The following is a 22,291-nucleotide window of genomic DNA, read 5'->3' as shown; positions in this document are numbered from 1 at the left end:
TTGAAGACAAGCGGATCAAAAACACCTCGACGGTGGTAGTGCTCTTCGACAGCATGAAAGTGACGAACTATGTCATGTGTGGCGTAAGCCTACGCTGCACGCTATACAGGCGGCAAAACGACATCTGCTACGGGTGCGGTGACTTGGGCCACAGAGTCGACGTCTTCCTAAATTCTGACAAGAAGAGGTGCCGTGGCTGCGGAGTCAATGACCCGGCCGAAGACCGCCAGTGCTCGCCAAAGTGCGCCCTCTACGGGGGCCCACACCCGACGGCGGACGGCAAGTGCAAGCAACGATACCAAGTCCCTTATGTCGTGCGGCGCAGGAGGCGCCGACGCAGAAACGCGAAGAAACCGCAGCTGCGAAGTCAGCCGCAACAGCTGGAAAGCAGATCACGCGATTCCAGCGTGGCAAGCGCCCCCAGACGGGGATGGTCGACAACGCCAACACGACGACAGCGCAGCCGATCGAGAGGCTGCTCCCGCTCCCAAGTGCGCATTCAAGAGGGGCCGACCTAGGCGGACCGGGCCAAGCCAAAGCCAAAGCCGAAACCACAACCAAAGGTAACACAGGTAGCATTGCCAAAGCATAACAAGGAAGACCCTAGAATAGCTCAACTAGCGGAAGAAAACGCGCGCCTCAAGGCGGAGATTCAGCAAATGAGGGCGGATTTCGAATCGTTTCGGAAACAAGGTTCCACTCCCAAGCTAGTCGAACAACAGCAGCAGCAGGTGCCGCAATGTACACCGACCCCGCAAGGGGAGCAGCCGGTTCGCTCGGTCAAACGCAGGGCGCCTCCCCTGACTGAGGAGGGAAACCTGGCGGAACCTGAGTCCAGTAGCATCCTATTGGGAATTCAGCAGTCGATTAGCTCCTTGCAGCTAATGGTCCAGCAACTACCGGAAAGCATGGTAACGCTCGCGGCAAGAGTGACGCGTATCGAAGCACACGTGGCGCCTGCAGGTGCTAAACAAGTCCAAGGTGTCAATCATGGCGAACAACTCAACTAGAGAGCTGGTCGTGTGGCAGTGGAATTGCGCTAGCTTCAAAAAGCGCAACGCTCTACTGCTGCAGTTCGTTGCCTCACAGACGGACAAATCGCACGTCGTAATCTTACAAGAAACTTTGGGTAGCGAGGCGGCCCTGCCCGGCTACCGGGTCCAGGAACGAGATGTTTCCAGGAACGAGATTTGAAATCAGGCAACACGAAAGCGGAGGCAACCACGATCGAAATCATACCGAACCGCTTGGCTGAAAAACAGCGTATTCGTAGTGAACGTTTACAGCCCGCCCTCTGACCACAGATAGTCGTTCGTATCGATAATAACGAAGGTGACCTCAATGCCAGGGGGGCCCCGCTAATAGTGGCGGGAGATCTTAACGCACCCCACGAATCCTGGGGTTACGCAAGGCCAATGCCCAAGGGAGAGCGGCTATTGGAGGCAGTCACTAAGTGCTCGCTAGAGCAGGTGGCGGACCCCCGCTATCCGACTCGACTAGACACGGCGGTGACGCGGGACACGAAGCCCGACCTGACCTTCGTCAAAAACGTGCGAAGGGCCGAGTGGCGCAACCTGCACGACAACTTCGGCAGTGACCATTACATACTGGTGGTGACGATCCCCATCAGGGGGGCACCACCGAGAGAATTTAAGGTCACCGACTGGGACGCCTTCCGCAAAATAATGACGACACAAGTGAATACGCGGACCTAGACAGCCTCATTAGAAGGCTCAAAGAGGACGTTAGCACCGCGACGAGGGTCGTCCAAACCGAACTGAACATGGAAAGGATGGACGCGAGATTGGCACACCTATTAAAGGCAAAGAATTCTATCACGGCCAGGTGGAAAACGCAAAGATTAAATCGGAGACTGCTAAAGAAAGTGGCGGCACTAAACAGGGAAATCTAAGCGCACGCGATCGAGCTTTCCAAGCAACAGTGGAACGAGGTGTGTGCGTCGGTAGACGGACAAATGAGTGCCGAAGGCAAATCGAAGCTCCTGAAGAAACTGTTAGACCACAGGCAGTCCAAAGGCAATCAGAGATTGTCAATCGATAGGATTTTTACACAAGCAAAAGGAGCAGGGGAAAACGGAGAGCGAGCTCCTAAAGGAGCTGGCGGAGACGTATCTGCCACTGGGCCCGTCGGGCGACGGCGGCTATCCACAATACGCCGGCACAGAGGCCGAAGAACTCGACGCGCCCTGCACAGAATCGGAAATTTGGGGTACCTTACAAGGCCTCAATGGACGCTGGGCGATGGGACCTGACGGGGTCTCGAACAAACGGTTGAGAAACCTAGGCGGAAAGTCGGTCGAGTAGCTCACCGAAGAAATCAATAAAGCCTGGGAAAGGGGACGAGTACCCGAGGTCTGGAAAGAGGCCTCGGTTATACTGATACCGAAACCCGGTAAACCACTTGCGCCGGAGAACATGCGGCCTATATCGCTAACCTCGTGCTTGGGTAAGACGGCGGAACATGCTATACATAACCGAGTATCGCGATACATAGAGAGAGAGGGCCTGTTCCCACACAACATGGTGGGCTTCAGACAGGACCTCTCCACACAGGCCGTAATGCTACTACTCAAGAAGCATATAATCGACGGCATGACCAGAGACACCAAAGGCATACTGGCCCTGGACCTAACGAAAGTGTTCGACACGGTCAAACACAGATTTCTACCCGAAGCGATCTCGGTGACGAGGCTCGGCCGGTAATTCCACTCTTACATAGCTCCTTCCTCAGAGACAGGAAGGCCACGATCAAGGTAGGACAGGTCATGTCCGATTGGTACACGCTGGGCGCGAAGGGCGCCCCACAAGGGGCTGTGATCTCTGCACTATTATTCAATCTAGCAATGAAAGGGGTCTCGGACAGGCTGACGAGAGTGACCAACGTCAATCGCGCCCTGTAGGCAGACGACATTACGGTGTAGTGCACGGGAGGGTCCGGCGCAGAAATCGAGTGGGGTCTCCAAGAGGCGCTGGGCCCAAAGGAAGGAAACAAGACTCCGCCTGTCACCCAGCAAATCGGAACTGTTGCTGTACAGGCCCTCGAAACAGGGCATGAGGAATTTGACGCCGATCGATCAAATCCCGATCAAATTACACACGAGCGACGGCCAGCCGATCCCCATAATGGACACTATAAGAATCTTGGGGCTGTTAATTGAGGCTAAAGGCGGTAACACGCAAACGGTCATGAAATTCACGTCCAAAACGGAGAGCATGCTCCGGCTGATCCTCAGGGTGACCAACCGCAGGGGAGGGCTCAGCGAGAGCAATCTCATCAGGCTTTACCACGCCTTCCTCATGAGTCACGTAAGTTACGTAGCCTAGGCGCTAAAATGGACCAAGAGAGACGCGGCCAAGATAAAGACACTGATGCGCAAGAGCATTAAAAGGGTGATAGGTCTTCCAATACTACAAGCACAGAGCGGCTCGATCGGTTAGGGGTCCACAACTCGCTAGCAGAAATCATCGAAGCACAGACCAAGGCGCAGGTCGTGCGGGTGTCGACCACCAGCGCCGGCAGACGCATCCTAAAAGCAGGCATAACTGCAGAGGCAGAGTGCAACGCACGCAACATCGCGCTCAGCGCGGCGGTCAGGGGCACTTTCAAGGTAGAACCGCTTCCGAGAAACGTCCACCCGCAATTGAACGAGGGGCGCCGAAAGGTGAGGGCCCGAGCACTGCTCAAATCGACCGCCAACTGCCCGGGACTGGCGGCATTTGTAGACGCGGCCCATTACGAGCGCAGCGATCGGTACGCGGCCGTCTCAGTACGTTGGGATGGCACGATCATTAACGCGGCATCGGTCAAGGGGGTAACGTCCGAAGTGGCTGAGCATGTGGCAATAGCCATGGCAATGAGGGACCCCGAACGTCCTTACGTGTACACAGATTCGCGATCAGCGGCCAGAGCATTCGCCTCGGGCTCGATGTCGCGGGAAGCGGCGGCCGTCCTCGGCAATGATGCAGCCGCGGGTCATCACATCGTCAAATGGTTTCCGGTACACATGAGGGCCGACGTGCACCCCGACTTTCCCAACGCCAACGAGCTGGCGCACGACCGCTTGCGAGGACTCACGCACCGCAGCGATTGTAGCGAGCGAAGTGGCGGGGAGGGAGGGCAGCACCGAAACCGGCTGCTCACCTTCAACGAAATAACAACGCGCTATCAGCTGTCGAGGAGGGCCTTCCCGCTTCCCCCACGCTATACTCAACAGACCACAGTTATCGATATTCAGGATGCTTCAGACAGGGTCGTTCCCATCGAGAGTCAGACTGAGCCTTTATTCACCAGAGGTAGAGCCGCAAAGTCCGGATTCTGGCAAATCGTACTGCTCGCTAGCGCACATGCTCTGGTAACGCTCCGCGTTAAGCGGCACCATTTTCAGTAAAAAAGAAGACTGGGAGGACGCCCTGCGAAGCGACGACCAACAGACCCAGCTCCGGGCCGTCCAGAGGGCTCACGAAAGGGTGGAGGCTCACGGGCCTCCCGTTCCAACGTGGGTGCGGCGCGTGACCGCTTCCGACCACTAAATCGAGAGTGGATAGGAAGGGGTTCCTCAGGACTCAGTAAAGTTATTTCTTCCTCCTCCCCCTCCGGAAAGCCTGATAAGAAAGCCAGGGAACTTTGAATGCTATCTCGTTCCAATCTTAAAGGCGAAGGTTAAGCGTCCTCCATATTTTGAAAGCGTTCTTGAGGATGCAATATTTTGTATTTATTAATCTGTATCCCTCGCGCTTCCTTCCTTTTCTTCCCCATTAATTTCTGTTTCTGTCCTTTTCATTTTATATGTTCTAGCATCTTTTTGTTTCTACTTTCCCGTTTTTTCCCCTCTAAACCACGATATTATTGCAGTTTTTTTTAACATTGACACTAAATAATTTTTCGTCGCTTATAACATCGAGCCATTAGGTCAATAATAAGTTAAATTCGCTTATTGAAACAATTAAAACGAAATAAATTGGATAAGAAAGTGTCTCGAGCGGCCAGTCACGCGGCAGTTTTGCGTGCATTGGGGGGCTTCTTTCACGCTCCGATAAACACTTTTATGTAACATGAATTATCAACAAAAAGCTGTATCGAGAGTTTTTCATCTTGCCCTACACTTTTCTCATTTACACTTTTTATTTAATTATAATATTTGAGAAGTTGATTATTTTTTGCGACTAATGTCATTAGACGGAATGCTAAAAATAATCTGAGTATATCCAAGCGACGGCAAACAGCATTACCATGGTTCGGTCTAGATAGGTGGCATTTCCACATTTTTAAATCTTGGTGCCTGATAGTTGGGACAGGCTGCATAGTTTTCATAGAGCAATTTCTTATATATTTCTACGCGAACCATGACCGGCAAAATGACCTCTTTATTGGTACTGCGCTCTATTCAGCAATTAATCTCTTCGCGAAAAGTAAAAGGCTTGTGTGAACTACTTATAAACACAAGTGCTGCCCGCAAGCGACCAACGCCGCGTTGATGATCTGGTCTGGTCATCGTACAAATTGCTGTAAAATACCTTTTCTCATTATTGACTCCGATATTTTCTAGCGATATCCACCTGGTAGCCTTGTTCACATGACCATTCACATTTACCGCAGTGTGATTGCGCCGGACTTACGTGGCTACGGTAACACGACCAGACCAGATGACACTGCCGAATATTTGATGCGTCATCTAATTGGAGACGTCAAAGGACTGGTGGAACATTTCAGTAAGTATTCTTCATAACATTTTTTATTAGACAAACCCTTCTGTGATACTGTATTTTTAAAGACGGTATAAAACTTTTAAAATTAATAAAGTATAAAACATCGCATTTGAGGCTTTAAACGCCAGGGATGCAAATCTTTCATCATCTTGATGACGGGCGAAGCTTTTATGGTCATGGGATGTGAAGAATAGCATGATCTGTTGTCTTGCACCCGACTGAAGATATACTTGCTTATTCAATGAAGGTAAAATGCGGCAATTCTAACTTATAGCAGAATGGGGAATCGGAATCGGAGTCATGTTTTATTGAGTTACTAATATTTAAATTTTGGGGTTTTACGTGCCAAAACCACCATCTGATTATGAGGCACGCTGGAGGGGGGTGGGGGGGCTCCGGATTAACTTGGACTACCTTGGGTGCTTTAACGCGTACCTAAATCTAAGCACACGGGTGTTTTCTGCATTTCGCCCCCATCGAAATGCGGCCGCCGTGGCCGGGATTCGATCCCGCGACCGCGTGCTCAGCAGCCCAACACCATAACCAATGAGCAACCAGGGCGGGACTGAGTTACTAATATCTAACGTACAAAGGAAGTTAGAGAAGTAAGTCTGAGAGCAAGAGCTTCCAAGGGGACATCCTGTCAGGTAGTACACATAACAAATAATAATAATAAGCATGACCATAGGAATTGGAAAACATCATAAAAAACATCGAGGAATACAAAATAATAGTTAAAATAATGATAAAAATTGTTACTGACACAGGAAGCATGATATAACGGGAAAATACGGATTACGTTACATAGCATAAAATAAAATTACAGTGACGTTTCACTTCGTGAACGCGGGTTGCGCGCAAGCACATGGCTGCCATTGCTACATAATTGCGATAGCAACGATACGGACACTTCAGGTGCATTTATTCCGTCGCGGTTGCCGCGATGTTGCGTGTAAAGTCCAAGCACGGTAACACCGTCCCCACACGCAGTATGCTGTATGTGCGAGTTAAAGCCTGCGACATTGAGCCGAATCGCGCCCAAGGGCGGAAAGCGCACGGCAGTGCGGGAGGGAGGGGGCGCAGCTTGTACTCTGGTAGCAACTCCGCGGTTTGCGCAGCGGCACGAACCGTATCTTGAAAGCGATCTCCAATGCGACAACTTCGGGGTCTGCAGTTAGCCTGCCGGCGCTTGCGTTGCTGCTCCATCCTTCTCGCACGGCGATCGGAAACTCGATCACAAGACGAACCCAGTACCTCTATAGCGTACTCACAACTCACAACCCGTACAACTACCACAAGAGGTCCAACCAGCGCACTTCGCCTACTCTCCTCCTCTGTGAAGCTTTGCCTCTTTTCCCCTTCCCCGCTTTGCTCAACGCTACCGAGACTTTCCTTTATAGACGATTTCGCTGTTTGCGAACATACGCCCTGGACGGCTTCCGGTTTCGCTCACTGACGAAATCCGCTAAATATGGACCTTTTCGCTGTTTGCAAACATGCGCCCTGGACGGCTTCCGGTTTGGCTCAATGACGTAGTCCGCTAACTATAGCGAGCCAGAAAGGTAGTCGCGGTGATATAGATTAGCAGGAGTCGCTTTGTGATCCGGCACAGTAGATTGATAAGGCCCGTGACCGGAAGTCTCTTGGGGCCGCACTATCGCTGCTGTTATCGCGCGAGCGAAAAGGCGTATATGGGTACGGCCACGCTAGCGGCAAAAAACGCGCGCGTCATGCCGCGGGCGGCAAGTTGCCGCGCGTCAGCGCCTTGCCGTGAGGCCACCGTGGCAAGCGCGACTCGCCGCGCGGCAGCGCGATAAGATCACCCGCGCTCTCCGAACGCGCGAGCAACACAGCGAGCGCTCGTTGTTTCATGCGCGAGACGACGATCGTCGATTGAAAACCCGGCGCGGACCGGCGGCGGTCAGATTGTGATAACTCCGTGATATCAACCTCGTCGCTCTTGATTGGTTCTTCATCTCGCAGCACGCGGCATTTGCCGCAGAAGGGTACGGCCACGCTAGCGCCAAGAACGCGCGTTTTTTACGCTCGTCGAAAACGCGCGTTTTTGCCGCTACCGTGGCCGTACCCGAAATGGATCTCGAACCCATTTCGCGCGGCACGCCGCAACACGCCCGATTCCTGCCGCTTTTGCCGCGCGTTTTTGCCGAGCCATGTTGCCGCTGGCGTGGCCGTACCCTATGGCGTTGGTTTGCCGCTCGCTCATCGCGCTCCCCCCCCCCCCCCCCCCCTTTCATGTTTACCCCGGGATTCACACTTCGAGGCTTCGCGCTACCCCAGGACGGCCCTCGGTGCGCCTAGCCATTTACGCTAGCGCGTAACATTGAACAAACACTAATGCAGCAGTAGAGTAACGGCCAGTAGTATGTGACATGGAAAGTAGGAATCTAGTCCGGATATTTTACGAGAGATAAAAAAATAAAAGTGGCGTACGTCAAAACGTCTAATAAAAAGGGAATAACGGTTCCCTTAGAATGGAAGCTAGGGAAAATTATTGTTTAATATTATCGGGGAGAGGATTCCAAAGTTAAACGCTACAGAAGCAGGCTGTCTATCTGCCATAATTAGCTTGTATTATACGCAAACGCAAATTGTTATTTGAAGCAAATCTAAACGGGTAATTGCCAAGAAGCCCAACAACACCTATTATGTAAATAACATAAGGTAATTTTACATGATCACAAGACAGGAGTTAGATATTTGACCAATTGTTAATGTGGTAGTCACGAGACAGCTCAGAAGCGCTGCTACTAAATGTACTAAATGCTGTAATCCTAATTGCTTGATTTTGTATGTGTTGTCACGAGGTTTTGAACTATAATATAGGTGCTACACACAGTACGGAAATTTACTTTGAATAAATACAAAATACAGCATGGGAAATCGTGAACTATTACAGTAGTACACTGTTCTCACCAGTATTCTTAATCTGACAGTGATTTTACGCAGGAAATTAGCGATAATAGTTACGTAATTTAGGTCGGACTTGAGTGTGACTCCTAGAAATGAGCACTGGTACACTACATAAATATAGGTAACTATGGGCACATGCTGTCACATATGAGCCATCCGCTGTGGCACGTACACGCTTGGGGTTGGAAGAAGAAAAGTTCTTCCTTGGTCTGGATCCGGTCAATAGCAATCTACCTGGAAGAATCTACCAGGCCTTCGACATGGCTGCATCCCCGGCAGCATAGAACAGCCGGTTGCGTTTCCACCGAGAGGTTCCTGCGGCGTTCCGGCGCCTCTCCAAGCTTCGTTGGCCTGCAGTGGTATTTTGGCTGTATATCGGGTGGTTTCAGGTTTCTAAGCGACCTTTATTTAATCCCTGATTTATTCACATTCCTTGCATCAGCCATCTAGGGCTGATGTCGACCAATTCTCCTGGCCAGGCGCGATCCGCCTGGTCAGCATCCCTGCCATCTAATGAATTACCTTTAGATTTATTTTTTCGCAGTGGCGAAAGCACCATTCCTGTTGCGCTCGTGCCTACCAATGGAGGTTCCATTAGGCTGACGAACCCACAAGCTGTCCAGAAGGAACTTAAGACCATGTCCAACCACTTCCAGACCATCACTGACGTGCGAGCGTTCGGACGCGGAGGTATATTGTGTCGGTCACCGGACGAGTGCTGTGTTGAATATCTACTGAAATGCACTTCATTCGCTTTCATCCCGGTGAGAACTTTTATCCCGCCTCACCTTACGTGCACCAAGGGCCTCGTACGGGGCGTAGAGTCCCACTTAAGTCCCACTGAAACCCTAGACAAGCTCTCCGCAGCAAGCGTCATTGCTATTTATCGTTGCAATCGCCTTGTAAATAATGAGAGGATTCCGACTGAGTCAGGAATTGCCACGTTTGTGGGCACATCATGTCCGTCCGAAATCAAAGTGTGGCCTCTTGTGTTCCGTGTAGAACCACTCGTGTCACGTCCAATCAAATGTCAGAATTGTTGGAGATTCGGGCACAGCGCAGGAGGTTGTAAGTCGAGCCTACGCTGCCGCACCTGTGGAGATGGTCATCCCTCAAGTGAATGCTCTGCGCTATCTGAAAACTGCTGCCTCTGCGGGGGAACACACCCAGCAGACTATTCGAATTGCTGAGCTCGCACCCAAGAAACTCAAATTCTTGAAATAATCGATCGCCGTCGTTGCTCCCGAAGAGATGCAATTGCAGTCGTTAAAGACAGGACCTTCGGATACTCTGGTGTTACAGCCCGTAACACCCCAAGTATGAATATTAATCTCTCGGAAGCAATTGACGCTGTAGTGCAAAAGGCAATGACTAAAGCTATGGATAAATTCGTATCCAGCCTATCAGAATGCTTAGACCAAATCATTTCCAGTCAGATGATTCAAATGTTGCAAACCACTAAGGCACCGCTACAGTCCTCAGTAGTTAACGCCACACCTCGAATGCCTAGCAATGACGTAGAACCGCATTCTACACTTAAAGATCACTCGACGGACACTACTCCGCCAATTCAACCAGGCGAGGGTGAGTCCTCTTCCTCACTGTCACAGATATGGAACTTGACGCTCGAGCTCCCAAACGCATGGGATCTCCAATTTCTAAGATTATGAAACCAAAACCAAGAAAGAGTCAACCATCGCCTATGAATAAAGAAAGCTTTCTTAAGGCGGCAGTTGCCGCTACTGTGCGATCAACACCATTGGACAGTTGAAAGTATTGCAGTGGAACTGTCGCTATATCTTCTCAGCTTTTACAGATTTGTTTTACCTATCTCATCCGCTTAATCCAGATGTTATACTTCTTCAGGAAACTTGGCTATCACCAGAGAAAAATTTTCATTTGAAAGGTTTTCGTTCGTTCCGATTAGATCGTAACCCGCGAGGCGGAGGACTATTGATTCTTGTTTCAAATAAAATTTGTCATAAGGCAAACCTTTTTTTTTTGAAGTTCATGGACTCCGACTGCGAAATTTTGGCGGTAGACTTATGTCTCCCAGGGTATCAACCATTTTCAATTATTATTACCGATTTCCCCACCGGTGTGCAAAGTACGCGTTAGCTTGACAGGGCTGTAGCTGCTTGTAGAAAAGAAATTTTGTTCGTAGGAGATTTTAATTCGCATCACGTGTCGTGGGGTCTAAAAACAGATTTGTGTGGTAAGCGACTATGGGAATGGGCTATTGATAGTAACCTTTCATGTCAGAACACAGGACATGTGACATTTGTTAGAGGCCACTTTCGGTCAGTGTTAGACTTAACATTTTGTAGTGCTGGCCTCAATGTTTCTTCGTGGTTAACGTTTGACTCAGCAACCAACAGTGATCATCTTCCTGTGTCATTTGAAATCATCTGTCCAATAACATCTTTAGAATGCCAGGCGTGCACATTTGTCAACCACAATAAATTTAAGACTGTCTTACTTGCATCCGTTTCGAAACTTGCCAATGCCAATGGCGAGGAAATCGCTTCAACGACTTGTTCGGTTCTTGAGGGTTCCCGGAAGCAAGCTGAATTTGTCATCCCTTCAGCTAAACGCAGCGCTTGTCGTTGGTGGAATGATGAGTGTACGCGTGATTATAGGAAAAGAAAAGCAGCCTGGAAAACACTTCTCCATAATCAATGCCCGACAAATTGGAAAAATTATTAGTTTCACGCTGGTGTATTTAAGCGTACTGTTAACCGTGCCAAAGATGAATATGATATTAGGCATTACGATTATCTATCAAAATCAAAAAACAAGCGAGCTCTGTTCGCATTTCTTCGTATTAGAAAGGTGCTACCAACGCCGTTAACATTAGAATCCATCGTTTTGACCCCGCAAGTAATGAGCTCCTCTTTAGAAGCGATTGGCAAAGGTTTAGAAAATCGATTTGCAGCCCGGCTTCCAACTATTGATTATGCTTTAGACTCTTCGGATGGCTTCACGTCAATTTCACTACCTGAGCGCAATCAGACTGCAGCATGCTTGCCAAATACAGCACCTGGCCCTGACGGAATCACAAATGCAATGCTAAAAATATTGTTACAGGAATCACCGAACACTCATTTAGACGTGATAAATTATTCGATTAAAAATGCTTGGATTCCTTTGCAGTGGAAGCTTGCCATGGTAATAATGATACTTAAGAAACAAGGGGGAGGGTATACATTGGAGAACATCAGGCCTATAGCACTTACGTCAAATGTAGTAAAATTAATTGAGAGGCTTATTCACCTTCGTATCATGAAATTTGTAAACAATAATTCAATTCTTAGTCCATGTCAGATTGGTTTCAGGGCTGGCTGCTCTATCTGGCATGCCCATGTCGACTTAGAAAGCCGGATACAACTTGCTCGACGTCATAAGCAATATGCTGCCTTAGTGACCCTTGATATCGCTAAAGCATATGATACCGTGGAACACACAGTTTTGATAAATCGGCTAACATCTTGTGGTGTTCCTGGTTATATAATAGCGTGGATTCATTCATTTTTAAGTGAAAGAGAATTCTACTTCTACAAAAGCGGCTTTTCGTCTTCTAGGTCCAAAAAAACGAGAGGAGTACCGCAAGGTTCAGTCCTTCCCCCGGCACTTTTTATTATTCTCATGAGCGCAATTCCCCATCATGAAGAAGTCACAACTTATGTTTATGCAGATGATATTGCGTTTTTCGCATATGTAAATGACATTCATACGTTATATCAACGACTGCTAACTTACCTTTGTGCCCTGGAGACCTGGTTAGATGTTAAATAGTTTTTACTCAATACCAGCAAATGTGCCATTCTCGTTTTTCCGATCAATGACCCCGTGCATATCTCTCTCTCTCTTACCACCTACAAGACATACCATAGGTAGAATCGGTTAAGTACCTTGGAATAATTTATAACTCCTCTCTCAATTGGCGGCCACACCTAGATCATGTGACTAGAAAAGGTACCCGTGCAATTGGCATTTTGCGTAGGCTGAGCAATCGTCCAATAGGATTGAGAAGAGATACACTTCTAATGATATATCACATGTACGTTCGCCCTGTATTAGAATTTGGTTGCGCACTCTTCTCTGGAGCTCCAGCTTACAATTCCCGCCCTTTGATCCTCTCAGAAAGAGAAGCATTACGTCTGTGCCTAGGGCTTCCTAAATTTGTTGCAAATTCGGTTCTTTATCTCGAATCCCGTGTTCCTCCTCTTTCATGTAGGTTCCGTCTTTTGACAGTACAGACGTTTTTGAGAATTTACGAATCCCCGGTTCGACGTTCTCAAACAATATTCATTTCCCAACCTGATTGGTTTTTTTCGTGTAAACTGGCCGCATTCACATACTCCCCAAATTACATTCACGCAACATTTACTTCACCCTTTGGAAGTGCGCATCTGTGATGTACTTCCGATTCCCAACAGATCTGTTACCACTGATATTCAATTCGATGACATATTTCCTAATTATTCAAAATTACTTCCACATAGCATTCCAGATGGTCTATTACAAGATCTGCACAGCCTGCAAACAAACATCGTTATTGCGACAGAAGCCTCACAATGTGAGGAAAAAGTTGGTATATTTTCCCCTATTCTCGATTGGACATTTTCTCTTCGGCTGCCAGATTTTATACCCATATTTTTAGCCGAATTCATAGCGGTGGTGCTGGCTCTAGGCAAATTAGACCAATCAATTACGTCTGCCGTGATAGCCACAGATTCATTATCATTGTGCTCATCCCTCACTGCTTCTTGTGACTCTCGCGTATTGAGGACGTTTCATTCATTGATACCTGGTTATTTGCGAAGTTTTTGTTTAATTTGGGTGCCTGGCCATAAAGCACTTATAAATAAAATAGCAGATTCACTAGCCAAGGCATCGGTAACCGGACCAATTTTTCCGTATTGTCCTTTGACTGCTCATGTCACTGCTGCTAGATTTCGCAGGAGTGTCATTATGCAGGCCGTGTCAGGCTCTGCTCTAGCTAATTCTTTGGAATACAGACATCTATACCTTTGGCACAGAGACTTTTGCCAAAGCCGGAAAATTGAAGTGGCTATCACGAGGCTGCGCTGCCGTATCCCTACGTTAAACTTTTACTTACACAGGTCTGGTCTGGTCCCCTCACCATTATGCTCATTCTGTGGCGAAGCGGAGACAATAGACCATTTCCTGTTGTCTTGTAGGCGTTTTTCTGCAATAAGGAAAAGACTACTGAAAATCCCGCTTCGCAATATTGGCCTAGATTTATCGGAACCTGTAATTCTATGTTTTGGAGCCTTTTTTATTGGGTTCAGCCACAAAAATGCTTGCTTGGCAATCCAAAATTACCTCATTGAATCAAATCGATTACCATGCTAAACTTATTGTCACCTTTCCCACCATAGTTTTATTTTATTCATTTATTTCTTTTTAACGTATTATTAATTAGTTTTTTTTCTTCTCCTCTCACAAAATCTTCCTTTCTAATCTCCAGTATTCTATTCGTTAATTCCCTTGTTTTTATGCACCGAATATAACCACCCGATTCATGGTCAATCCCCCACTGTGGGTATGCGCCACAACCACTCAGGTCAACAACAACAACAACAACAACTGGATACGGTAAAGGCATGGACTCCTGTCTGTCTCTGTGGTCTCGCCCGTGACATTACAGCTGGAAGTGCTGGGTAAATGCAGCTTCTCTCCTAAGTTTACGCCGTCACTCCTAGCACCTTGCAGACAGCCACACCTCCCAAAGCAAGAAGCAGCCGCCGCCTGCAAAGACTACTACTCGAATTCGGTCCCTTGTAATCGAGACTGGATTATACAATGTCAACGACCACTACAAACTAGGTGAGCCAAGCCCATGATGTCCAGTCTTCTGTCCCGCATGTTTTTTTCATGCGCCACCGACACCCAGACCGTTCCATTGAGACACTTTTGATGATGTTGAAGACTGGCTGGACCACTTCTATCGGTTTTCCAGCATCAACGAGTGGGACGAGTGGAACCACGTGTGACAGCCCTTGCGGACGTCACCCGGAGTGAAATCAGACGGCGGTGCAACCACTCGCAGCACCAAGACCTGAGAGAGAGAGAGAGAAACGTGGTGGGAAAGGCAGGGAGGTTAACTGGAAAAGATTCTGGTTTGCTACCCTGCACTGGGGGAAGGGGAAGGGGAAATATGAAAGGCGGAAAGAATAGGGAAGAGAAAAAGCAGTCACAAAAAAATTTCAAGGAATTAAAAAAAAAAGAAAAAGAAAAGGGAGGAGGTTGGAAACGTCTGTGAGAACTATAGTCTGTCAGATAGTCCACTCGATCGCAAAAACTTCAAGAGTGCCTTGAATGACTTGTTGTGTGACGACTGTATAGGCCGGCGTTCCAGGACTGTCTGCTCCGAAAGCGGCCGGTCGTCAAGACGTGCCAGCGCGGTCGCGAGTGACATGTGCGCGGTATTGGGGACAGTGACAAAGTACGTGCTCGATTGTTTCCTCGTCGCCGCAGTGATCACACGCAGCACTATCCTCCCATCCGATGCGGAAAGCAAACGACTTTGTAAATGCGACACCAAGCCACAATCTGCAAAGTAGTGTTGTTTCGGGTCGGGATAGTCCAGGTGGAGGTCGAAGTCGAAGACAGGGGTCCAGTCGATGCAGACGTGTGTGTTGCAAACTAGGCGTGTTCCACAACGATTGTGTGGCATCGTTTGCAAGCACTCGAAGTTTCGCTGCTGCATCTGTTCGTGACAGCGGGATTGGTTCCTGTGCGCCGTCTTCGTGAGCAGATCGAGCAGCTTCATCAGCATATTCGTTGCCCATTACGCCACAGTGGCTAGGGAGCCACTGAAAGGTGACGTCGTGTCCTTGCTCGACGTGGCAATGAAGGAGCTCTCGGATTTCGAGGACTAGTTGTTCGTAGGGTCCACGGTGTAAGGCGGAAAGCAAGCAATGTAGCGCTGCCTTGGAGTCACTGAAAACACTCCATTTGTTAGGTGGTTCCTCACGAATTATGCGAAGTGCGCTACGAAGAGCAGCAAGCTCCGCGGCTGTCGATGTCGTCTGGTGTGATGTCTTGAATTTCAAGGTGGAGACTTACGCAGGAAAAAACACTGATCCTGCAGAACCGTCCACGGTGGCTGAACCATCAGTGTATAGATGGGTATGATCACTGTATTTTTTTTTCGTAGAGCATGATCAGCGAAAGTTGCTTGAGCGCTGGTGATGAGAGTTCGGCTTTCGTTCGAATTTCAGGCACTGTCAGTCAAACTTGTGGCTGAGCCAAGCACCAAGGAGGAAACAAAACTCTCGTTGCAGCTGTGTAACCTGATGGAAGGTATATACGATAAGGCAGTATTGTCTGACAAAAAGAGGCACGTGGTCGGTCTTCTGGCAGTGAGGCTAGATGGTGGGAAGGGGCGCGAGCAAGGTGCCTGACGTGTGCTCTGAGCGCTTCCATAATAATGTGAATCTTGGCTGGGTAGTCATGTGCAATTGCAATGGTTTCTGATGTTGATGTACATCGTGGCAACCCTAGGCAGACCCTAAGTTCCTGTGCCTGAACACTCGGTCAACTAGCGCGAACTAGCACCAAGACCTGAGGTCCCCGTCCTAACATATGCGGCGGCATTGAGGGCTCCTGCGCCACCATCTACAGGTCCTGTGATGCGAACAGTGGACCAGGATACACATCTGTTCCCGGACACCTCTTTGCATCGGCTACCCGGCTCAAGGTACCCGAACATGCCTACGTATCGACCACCTGGCTCAAGACAAAGCGCTACTAAGGCAAATGTATGACGCTCGTCGGACCACCGCCCACTCTGCTACCACTGTGGCGAAGCGGGTCACGTGTACCGCGACTGCCAGTACCGCCAGCTAGGTCTCCGCGGCTTCCACCCTGACGCGCGATGCCCATGCTACGGTGAGCGTCCCCACGAAATCGAAGCATATATCTGACGGGCCAGCGAATTCCTTCGACTGTTCAGCTGCCGCCAATCACGATCACCATCCCCTCGCCGGTCTGTGTCACCTAGCTTGCCCTCGTCGTCTTACGCTCCCCAAAGGAACCGGTCACCAAGTCCTCTCAGGTGAAACCAGGAACCGCGACTTCTAAGGGTGAAGTCTCTTTCCAACGAACATGCCAAGAACCTCCCTCGACACAGCGACCCGACGACGACCGTTCCGGATTTTCTTTATTTTCCGACACTACTAAGATTATTTCTGCCGACATCCCCGTATTTGTTGATAATCATGCTGTCACTGCCCTCGTCGACACCAGTGCCGATTATTCAGTTATGTGCAGCGCGCTGGCATCAATATTGAGGAAAGTCACCACGTTATGGCAAGGGCCATAGTTACGCACGGGAGGTGGCCATCTGGTAATGCCAAATGTAATGTGCACGGCACGTATTCGCACCCGTGCGTCGACATTCACTGGGTGTTTCGTAGTGTTACCTATGAGCTCCCGCCCAATAATCCTTGGAATTGACTTTCTTTGTGAATACGGCACAATCATTGACCTACGTGAGTTGCTGGTGTCGTTCGAGGACCATTTTCCTTCTTAAGCTCACAACATCACTCAGTTACCGAAGACCTCGCTACGTGTGTCCGATGAATCCGTGACTCTGCCCCCTCGCAGAACTTCTTTGTCGGTGTGGAATGTGAACAAGGCGTCCCTGACGCTGTAATTGGGGAAGCAAATTTGTCTTTCCTGCTCGCACGACAAATCTGCGTTGCCCGAGGAGTTATTCAGCCTCGAAACAGACAGGCTCACCTGCTGGCCACGAACTTCAGCAAGAAATATCTTCATCTTACAAGACGCACCACCACTCCATACTTTGCGGAAATTGCCGTCGTTAATGGTCCGCCATTATTCGCTGCTCTTTCGCCGTACGACCATTCTGCCAAGGCGTTCGCGAGCACTCTCGATGTGAACCCGAGCCTACCATCAGCACAGCGAGAAAGGCTTCTGGATGCACTCAATTCGTTTCGATATTGTTTCACTACTACGACGAAGGTTAACCTGACGCCGCTTGCCCAGCACCGTATCATTACCGAACCTACAGAAAGGCCCGTTGGACAACATGCCTATAGGGTGTCGCAAAAGGAACAAGACGCTATACGTCCCCAAGCTCAGCAGATGCTTAAAGATGACGTCATCCAGCCATCGACCAGTCCCTGGGCTTCGCCAGCTGTGTTGGTAAAGAAGAAAGATGGTACCTTGTGATTTTGCATCAATTATCTAAAATTTAATAGGATCACGAAGAAACACGTTTAACCTCTGCCCCGAATAGATGACTCCTTGAACCGTAGAAGCAACGCTCGATACTTTTCCTCCATGGATTTACGCAGTGGCTACTGACAAATCGCAGCTGACGCGCGTGATCGCGAAAAGACCGCTTGTATTACTCCTGACGGCCTCTACGCGTCAAAGTCCTTCCTTTTGGGTTATGCTCAGCGCCAGCTACTTTTCAATGAATCATGTAAAGACGTGGTAAAGACGTGGACTCACGTCTGTCTCCGTTGTTTCGCCCGTAACATTACTTTGGTAACTGTGAAGGTATATGCACTACATTTGTAGGCAGAAAATTTTTAAGCAGTTTATTTCAGGAAAGTTACACGGGCACTATTATAATTTTTATTTAGGTTATTGTTTAGTGGGTATGAACCCCGCAGTGTTGAATAAGCCACCCCTTTTTCTTCGCATTGTTGGTCATAACGCGCTTAATTTAGACTATAATAGGCGAACAATCATACAATAATTGAAGTTCAAGTATTCCTTTAGGACTTAGATTAGATGACGGCTTTCTTTTATGGTACTGTGAATATTTTTCTTGCGGCTCGCCACATAGCGTTAACCTCTGCTGTAATAATTCATATGGTGTTGAAATTTAACGAACATTTGTCACTGATTAGTGACAAGTCCACTGGCCACATATTACCATGATAGCAAGAGTACAAATACTACAGCCCCACTCGCGGCATCGGCGTCATGTGTGAATCATGGCCGCCCACTTCAGGTGGCAGAAAACCATTCGAAACTAACACGCAGTATTCATCTATAAAACATAACGCTCTATGCTGGGTCACTGGCATGTGAGCGCAGGATTTAAAACATGCATTTCGCAGCACAGGCAACGGTTCACGAGATGCTGTCCCGAGCATATCAGTTGGAACCAATGGTGCAGGGAAAATGAGGAATCAACTATGTATCGCCTTGTCGCAAAATGATGCTGAATACTACCTGCCGAGTGGAGCCTGATTCACGTACTTTACCTCTTTACGTAATATCGCGCGCACTCACTCCAACAATAACTAATATAGCTAACTACCGAGTGTCTCTGCTTAATATTTCATCAGATGTACCAGCACGCTATTGCTTGAAAATTCATCCTCCAGTGGTTTTTGCTAGCCTTTCCTGCGCATTATACTCACGAGTAGAACATCTAGCTCTGATGTTATATATTACGAACATCAAATGACGCTGGAGCGTTGGGAGTTTCACGCATCTGTAGCCTTTGTGCATAAATATCACCGCTACTTGCGGTATTTGTGACCCTCACCCTTTCTGTCTCTCTTCTTCTGCAGACCGTGGCAAAAAAAGGGATGTTGTGCTCGTAGGTCACGACTGGGGTGGCATGATCAGCTTCTGCTTCGCCACAATGCACGAGGAGTTGGTGAAAAGGATGATCATCATTAACGGCATGCATCCTAGGGCTTTCATGAAGCAGCTGTTTCGCAGTCCGAGACAAATGAGGATGTCCTGGTAAGCCACCTAGCCGCGCCAACAAGTCCTACATTTAAGAAAGCCTTAAATGTCAAACCACCAAGTGAACGTAAAAACATTCCTTGTAAAACATAATTTCGACAACAGGGAAATGATGTAATGCAGTGGATGGCGTACCAACTTGGTTTATTTTTGAGAGGATTGCTTAAGAAACGAGTTCGTCGTCTGGTTTAGAAAACGTAGCTATTATTGCGCTTCTTAGTAAAAACTAAGAAGTAAACACAGGTTGCCGCGTAGTTCCATGAGTATATGAACACTGCGCACTCCAGCCAGCATGTGGCAGAAGTTGAGGAAATTCAATCTGACTCGTAGAGGTCATTTGCTTGGGACAACAGCGCAATGAGCCATTCTTATACAATAATAACTATGGTGGCTTACTAAAAAAAACTTCAGGCTAAGATTTTTTTTTACTATCGCACGCACGATTTGTTTGAATCTGTCAAGAATTGAGAGGTGCCGATACAATGAAAAACAAACTAAAGAAAATCATGGAATAGAAAAAAGCCAGACGAGAAAGAAGCTGTATTCTTCATCCGTGAGATTTGTTCGTTGTAAATACAAACATAATTCTAGCTAGGCCATAGTTTACGTCTTTTACACACAAAGATATATGTTTTTTGCACGTCTGTCTTTAGCCATACAGCAGGTCACCTATCGCACAATCGTGCGAAACATACGTGACATGACGTATTGCCGTTGCAGTGTATCCCAATGTCTTGCGTATGGATTTGGTTCTCATATTAGGACATTAGGAAGGTGTATTTTTTCCATACTACAATAGAGAGAAGAAAATGCGTTAAGTTGAAGGTCGGAAAATGTCGGTTCAGTCTGTGTAAAGGTGGCGAAAGTCTCTTGAGAATGATTTGGATCTGTTTAGAAAGTACCCACGAAGGAAAGACCCATCGGTAGCCATCCAGCACACATGGAAAGAGCTGATGAAACCCGTTTGACGGAATGATCCCAGCGATGAGGGCATGCAGTCGTTTCGTTGCCAACGTTACGGTACTTAGAACCCGGCAAGTAGACTGCCGCCTACGGCTAAAGGTGATAGACCAACTCTATCGTCGACGAGCAATCATTCAAGGTGCAGCTGTTCAACTGTATATTTATGCCACCGATGTAACTCGAGCAACGCATGTCTACTTTCACATCCGCTTAGATGACCTCGGAAATAAGGACAGCTCGCTAGCCGAAATTTCAGTCACAAATGAGGCAATGACAGTTGATCGTGAGTGCGGGTCGAAGGTGTCCATATATTTTGTGGTACAGTATTAGCCACACGATCTGTAGCATTCTTCTTGCCCTCAGCTCCTGTATTGATGATGAATATGCACCGACTGCCACCAGCGGCCATTCGCGAGCACCCATGGCAGCACGTCTACGGACGAATCATATAATCACGCTACCGCAAAAACGAAGAGCAACGCCTCGCCCTTGCCTAGATAGTGCCTCGCATGTTCTTACTCAAAAATGAGCATTGTCGTTTTTATTGCGATAGCAGTTATATGCAGGAGGATTTATATGGACATTCGAGGCTCATTTCCGCCGTCGGCGTTGGCGTCACCGTGATGTTCCGTATGAAATCCAAGAGCGATAACACCGTGACAGCACGCCGTATGCTTTAGGTGCGAGGCTGAGCCGAGGATGGAGGCTTGATCTCGCTCAAGCCAAGGTGGAAGGCGGGGAAGAAGCGCGCCATCTGCCACACACCCGCCAGGCACCGCGGGGACGTTCTATTCAGGCGGCGGCTTCGTATTGCGCAACTGAGTGCGGCCGCGCGGGTCCTATCTTGAAAGCGACCTCCGATGGGTATAGTTTAGGAGCACCAATGGTTGATGGCTTCGTGTGCGCTGTGTTCTCGCCGCTTAGTTCGCGTTGAAGCGAGAGGCAGCACGCAGGTGAATTCACTCGCTGCTGCTGTCGCGCCTCCTCATGCCAGTGTTTCCACATCGAGTGTCCGCGCTCATCGAGTGAGATGTGTTTATTTATGTGTGTGCGCGCATGACACCATGCCAGTTAATTTAATTAGTAAGCGAATATTCACTACTTTACACGGCCGATAAATCTGCTGTCCTTATTTCGTACAGTTGTCGAGTTATTTGCTATCCCACTCGATACTTCGTCTTTCGGGAGACTCTCCGACGTTTTCTTGTTTGTTGTTAGAAAGACATCGGAGCGCGTTTGCTTTAGAATTAAGTGATGCGCTTGCACAGGAGATATAGACAAGAAAAAAAAACACCGCATATCCACGGTGTGAATGATGATTTGTGGGCGAAGCTGCGGAGGGAATCATCGGTAAACCCTGAATCTTCCGTGCAATTCGCCCAGTCTCGCCGCACTAAATCGAACGATTGACTTCCACCAATGACACGCGCCATATGTGACGTCATTCCTATTTTATAACAGCGCCCTTCATTATAATTGCACCATCTCCCGCTTAAGGGGACACTAGCACAAACGCGTTAGAAACATGCAGTACTCTCTAGTAAGGGGGAGAGGCCACAGCGTCTTACGCAGCCGTTTACACATGCCGGAACATGCACCGCGTTTGCCGACGCCATCACATGACTGCTGAGAGAGTATAACCCCCGTATTCATAAACGCTCCTCGACTTGAACTTGACTTGCCACCGGCTTCAACGTGTTTCGAACGCGCTGCCCATGGCGGTGGCAAGTCAAGTTCAAGTCGAGGAGCGTTTATGAATACGGGGGTAAGGCGGAGAGGCCACAGCGTCTTACACCAGCTTCTTACACGGGCCGTAACGCGTTAGCACAAACGCGTTAGAAACGCGCAGTCTTCGTTAATGTTGGGTATTTATTGTCATCGTGGTGCGTGTGTCCATGTGCGCT

The 22,291-nt window shown here is 48.5% G+C and overlaps 1 protein-coding gene across 1 annotated transcript in view; it reads left to right on the top strand.

Moving 5' to 3' along the window:
* The window catches only part of LOC119458385 (epoxide hydrolase 2), a 67,406-nt gene that overhangs the window by 30,330 nt on the left and 14,785 nt on the right, over positions 1 to 22,291 (top strand). The window contains exons 4-5 of the mRNA XM_049671587.1: positions 5,617 to 5,729; positions 19,244 to 19,421. Of these exons, the coding sequence (XP_049527544.1) occupies positions 5,617 to 5,729; positions 19,244 to 19,421 (291 nt within the window). The remainder of the gene's footprint in view (positions 1 to 5,616; positions 5,730 to 19,243; positions 19,422 to 22,291) is intronic.

This window comes from Dermacentor silvarum, chromosome 7 (genome assembly GCF_013339745.2).
Source record: "Dermacentor silvarum isolate Dsil-2018 chromosome 7, BIME_Dsil_1.4, whole genome shotgun sequence".
Taxonomy (NCBI): domain Eukaryota; kingdom Metazoa; phylum Arthropoda; class Arachnida; order Ixodida; family Ixodidae; genus Dermacentor; species Dermacentor silvarum.
Note: the sequence above shows the minus strand (reverse complement) of the source record. Positions and strands in the feature narration are given on the sequence as shown.